Source organism: Otolemur garnettii, unplaced genomic scaffold (genome assembly GCF_000181295.1).
Source record: "Otolemur garnettii isolate 467f Iridium unplaced genomic scaffold, OtoGar3 scaffold00100, whole genome shotgun sequence".
In the NCBI taxonomy this organism is placed as follows: Eukaryota; Metazoa; Chordata; class Mammalia; order Primates; family Galagidae; genus Otolemur; species Otolemur garnettii.
The window spans coordinates 7,623,141-7,627,942 of record NW_003852495.1 but is presented as its reverse complement, the minus strand read 5'-3'; the positions used below and the strand labels follow the sequence as shown (position 1 = coordinate 7,627,942).

The 4,802-nt window shown below is 50.1% G+C and overlaps 1 protein-coding gene across 2 annotated transcripts in view; it reads right to left on the bottom strand.

Annotated features, from left to right (window-relative positions):
* The window catches only part of RYR1 (ryanodine receptor 1), a 131,919-nt gene that overhangs the window by 3,826 nt on the left and 123,291 nt on the right, over positions 1–4,802 (bottom strand). For both annotated transcript variants that reach the window (XM_003796154.3, XM_003796155.3), the window contains 5 exons: positions 4,136–4,178; positions 2,816–2,946; positions 2,660–2,720; positions 2,194–2,340; positions 1,814–1,948 (listed from right to left, as the gene is read on the bottom strand). In XM_003796154.3, the coding sequence (XP_003796202.1) occupies positions 1,814–1,948; positions 2,194–2,340; positions 2,660–2,720; positions 2,816–2,946; positions 4,136–4,178 (517 nt within the window). The remainder of the gene's footprint in view (positions 1–1,813; positions 1,949–2,193; positions 2,341–2,659; positions 2,721–2,815; positions 2,947–4,135; positions 4,179–4,802) is intronic.

The window sequence follows — 4,802 nt, the reverse complement described above, 5'->3', positions numbered from 1 at the left end:
TACTTGGGAGGCTGAGGCAGGAGACTCACTTGAGCCCAGGAGTTGGAGGTTGCTGTGAGCGTGATGCCATGGCACTCTACCCGGGGGGATAGCTTAAGGCTCCGTCTCAAAAAAAAAAAAAAAAAAAAAAAAGTAGTCACTATTATTACATACTCATTTTTCAGGTGAGGCCCCAAGGGCCTAGGAAGGAGGTTGAGTAGCCTACCCCAAATCATATGACTCCTAAGTGGCAGGAATATTTTGCCTGAGCACTTTTCTGTTTTATTTATTATTATTATAATTTTTTTGAGACAGAGTCTCACTTTGATGCCCTTAGTAATGCCATGGTGTCATAGCTCACAGCAACCTCAAACTCCTGAGCTTTTTTTTTTTTTGAGACAGAGCCTCAAGCTATCCTCCTGGGCCGAGTGCCATGGCATCATGGCTCACAGCAACCTCCAGCTCCTGGGCTCAAGCGCATCTTCTGCCTCAGCCTCTCAAGTAACTGGGACCACAGGCACCCACCACAACACCCGGCTATTTTTTGGTTGCAGCCGTCATTGTTATTTGACAGGCCCTGGCTGGATTTGAACCCGCCACCTTAGGTGCATGTGGCTGGCACCTTAGCCACTTGAGCCACAGGTGCCGAGCCATGAGCTTAAGCAATTCTCTTACCTCAGCTTCCCAAGTAGCTGAGACTACAGGTGCCCACCATGATGCCTGGCTATTTTTACAGACGGGATCTTACTCTTGTTCAGGCTGGTCTCAAACTCATGAGCTTAAGCAATCTACCTGCCTTAGCCTCCCAGAGTATTAGGATTACAGGCATGAGCCACTGCACCCGGCCTCACTTTTCTGTTTTAAAAACTCAAATAAGGACTTGGCGCCTGTAGTTCAGCAGTTAGGGTGCCAGCCATATACACCAGAGCTGGTGGGTTCGAATCCAGCCTGGGCCTGCCAAGCAACAATGACAACTGCAGCCAAAAAACAGCCAGGCATTGTGGCGGGCATCTGTAGTCCCAAATACTTGGGAGGCTGAGGCAAGAGAATCACTTAAGCCCAAGAGTTTGAGGTTGCTGTGAGCTGTGACGCCATGGCACTCTACCCAGGGTGACATAGTGAGACTCTGTCTCAAAATAAATAAATAAATAAAAACTCAAATAAGGCTGGGCATGGTGGCTCATGCCTATAATCCCAGCACTCTGGGAGGCCAAGGCAGGTGGATTGCCTGAGCTCAGGAGTTTGAGGTTGCTGAGCAAGATCAAGACCTCATCTCTTCTAAAAATAGAAAAACTAGCCAGGTATTGTGGCAAGGGCCTGTAGTCTCAGCTACTCAGGAGCCTGAGGCAGGACAATCTCTTGAGCTCAAGAGTTTGAGGTTCTGGCTTGGCGCCTGTGGCTCAAGCGGCTAAGGCGCCAGCCACATACACCTAAGGTGGCAGGTTCGAATCCCTAGCCCGGGCCCGCCAAACAACAATGATGGCTGCAACCAAAAAACGGCCAGGCGTTGTGGCAGGCGCCTGTAGTCCCAGCTACTTGGGAGGCTGAGGCAGGAGACTCGCTTGAGCCCAGGAGTTGGAGGTTGCTGTGAGCTATAATAACTGCAGTATTCTAGCTTGGGCGATAGAGTGAGACTCTCTCTCTCAAAAAAAAAAAGAATACCGCTCCCTCAAAAACAACCTCAAATAATTTTGAAACAATGGGTAACATTTATGGAGCAACTTATTGTGTGCCTGGCGGTATTCAGAGGACCTTCCACGAATCAGCTTAATGAACCCTCACAAGTCCATGAGGTGGCTGCGGTCATTAACCCTCTGTAAGGGTCAGTACTTGCCGTCATCATGTCGTCACACTTCATGTCAGGCTCATCCTCATCCTCACTCTTGTTGTAGAACTTGCGGAAGAAGTTGAAGGCTACCACAGTGTACAGGTATACCACCACCGCCAGGAGGCCCACGGTCATCACCAGCTGGGGGCAGGCAGGGATGGGTCAGCTCCACCCTTGGCCTGTCCCTTCTCCATGCTCATTTGAGGTCTTTAGCTCAGCCTGTGGGCCCTCAGCCCCTGGGCCTCACCACCTATACTCCCCTGGCTCAGCGTACCCAGACTTGCTCCTCCCTGGCCCAAGTGCCTGGCCCAACCCTTCTACCCATACCCACACTGCCACACACACCCCTGCCTGGCCCACATTCCTGAGCCACTTCCTTTCCACACCTGTTTCCCATTGTGGGTGACAGAGGACAGGATGGTGCGCAACGTCTTGACTCCCATGGCAATGTCCAGGAGGTGGGCAGCAAAGAAGAAGTTGTTGTAGTGTCCCAGGAGGGACATCACCATGTACCAGGTCAGGTATAGGAAAGACTGTGGGCACACAGGTCAGTAGTCAGCACAGACAGAGGATGCTCTAGGGTGGGGGCACCTCTGGTTAGGGAGCATGTGGAGGATGGGGAGCACTAGAAGTGACGAGCACTCTCAGTGAGCATGCTGGGAAGTCAGTCATCTGGGAATCTAAGGATGTTCTGGGAGATGGGGAATCCTGGGATGTCAGGGGTTCCCTAGGGTCAGAGCTACACAGGGGCTTGGGAGTCACTTTCCAGCCAGGGGCAGAGGGGGTGGAGGGCCCACCTCTCCTAATGGCCCTCCCCTCCTGAGTCACTCCCACCTATGGGCCCCTCCTCACATTATCTGTGAAGATGACCCCGAACTTCCAGATCTGGTACTTAACATCGATGGACATGAGCCTGTGTAGGGGCAGGGGTTGGGAGGACGTGTATGAGGACCAGAGCCTGGCCTCCTCCCCTGCCTGCCCAGGCCTGCCCGGGTCATCCTGGCTCACCAGGTTAGCAGTCCTGGTGGTGGGCTGGGCTTGCGCTCGTTGTGTGCTGTGATCTCCAGTGATGCCAGATCCATACCCAGCAACTCAGCAATCCGCTCTCGTCCGTAGATGTCCCCGTGTTTGTCCAGAACCTACACAGGAGAGTGTCATGCTGTGTAGACATGGCTGGGAGAGGGGAGTGTCATGGCCTGCAATGGCTGTTCTGGGGACATTCCAAAGTCTGCGCGAGACATTGAGGGGGTACATTTTTCTGGATAGAAGGGCCAGAGTTTTCTTCAGATCCTCAGGTAGAGGGTCCAAAAGTTATAAAGGTCCAGCTGATTCATTAACCAAATGAGATTAGCTGAGATAATTATTTTTAGACAGATAAGCAAAGGAATCCTATATAATTGGACCCTTGTCACTTATAAACTTACCTCCTCTCTTAAGCCCCCTCACTCAGTCTGTTCCAGCCACACTGGTCTCCTCCTATTGGCCAGGCAGGTTCTGCCCCAGGGCCTTTGCATGGGCTGTTCCCCCTGTGTGGGACACTCTTCCTCCAGGTTTGCATGGGCTCATCCCCTCACCTCCTTATTAACTGGCATGACCTTTTTGGGTACCTTACATACAATGGCCACCTCTCTGGGTCCATACACACACATTCCCACCCCTCCTCGCCAGGTTACTGTTTCCTCAGTACTCATCATCATCTGCACGGTACAAATGTGTTCCTCATCTGTTTCCAAGTAGAATGTTAGAATCACCATTTTGTTTACTGATGGTTTCCAGTTTCTTAAAACGTTTCCTGGCATGCAATAGGTACTTTGTAAACATGTATGGAATGAATAAATAATGTTAACAGCTAACATTTATCTAGTGTTTTCCTGTGTGCCAGATATGCTCATGTAGCTGGTCATATAATCCCGCCAACAACCCTGTAGGGTTGGCCCTATTATGACCTCACTTTGAATATAAAGGGAACAAAGGTACAGAAAGGTTGACAAGCCAGGAGTAGAAAAAGTAGGCAATTGGGTTTGTGTGTTTAACTATGTGCTACAAATACCACCACTCGCTTCCTGCCTCATCATTAGGATTTACTGAGCATTCACTTGGTGCCAGGCATTAGGCTATGCACTTTTCGCGTGTCAGTCATTCAAAATAGAAAAGTGTGACTGTCATGCCCATTTCTTGGTGGGGAAACTGAGGTGCTCCTTAGATAGGCAAAGCCCCTTGCTCAAGGTCACACACAAAGTAAAGTGCTTGGCACAGTTGTGATGGCCTGGTGACCGCAAAGGACCCAGTCTCCAAGGCCCTTCTACCTCCACATCCACGTCCTCTCACCTTCCGCTTGACAAACTTGTCCCAGTAGTTGCTGGGGAAAGACCTGCCAAGAGAGAGTGACTATGAGACGTTAGGGCAAAGAGGGGTCAGAAACCACCAGCCAAGCCAGGGTGGTTTGAAATTCCAATGCTTTTTTTTATAAGAGACTCTGCACAGTGGTGACCCCACTGTCGTCTCTGATAGAGCCCAAGTAAGACAGGGAACTTGCATTCAGAGTCACGTGTGCAAAAGGACACCAAAATCACACTCCTGTTGGAAAGAGGCTGAGTGATTAGACCAAGGATTTCCAGTTTGGGTATAGTCAACCCAGGTTTTGAACCTGATCTGGTGTTATTATTCTAGAGATGTTACCCTCTGATGAAGCAGCCCCATTGAATAAAAACGTAAAATGGGACTTGATATGGGGGAATATGGTGGGGGAGTATAGATTGGGGGTCCAGAGTCTCACCGAATTACCCTCATGCACCCTCATTCTCTTCCTGGGTCCTGCTTAAAAACCAAATGATTTTTTATTTCCTACTCATGGAAGCTGAGTAAAGGTCACACCTGAGACAGGATTTAAAATGCAGATTCAGGTGGGTGTGGTGGCTTTTGCCTGTAATCATAGCACCATGGTCAATCAAGGTGAGTAGATCCCTTGACCTTAAGAGTTCAAGACCAGGCTCGG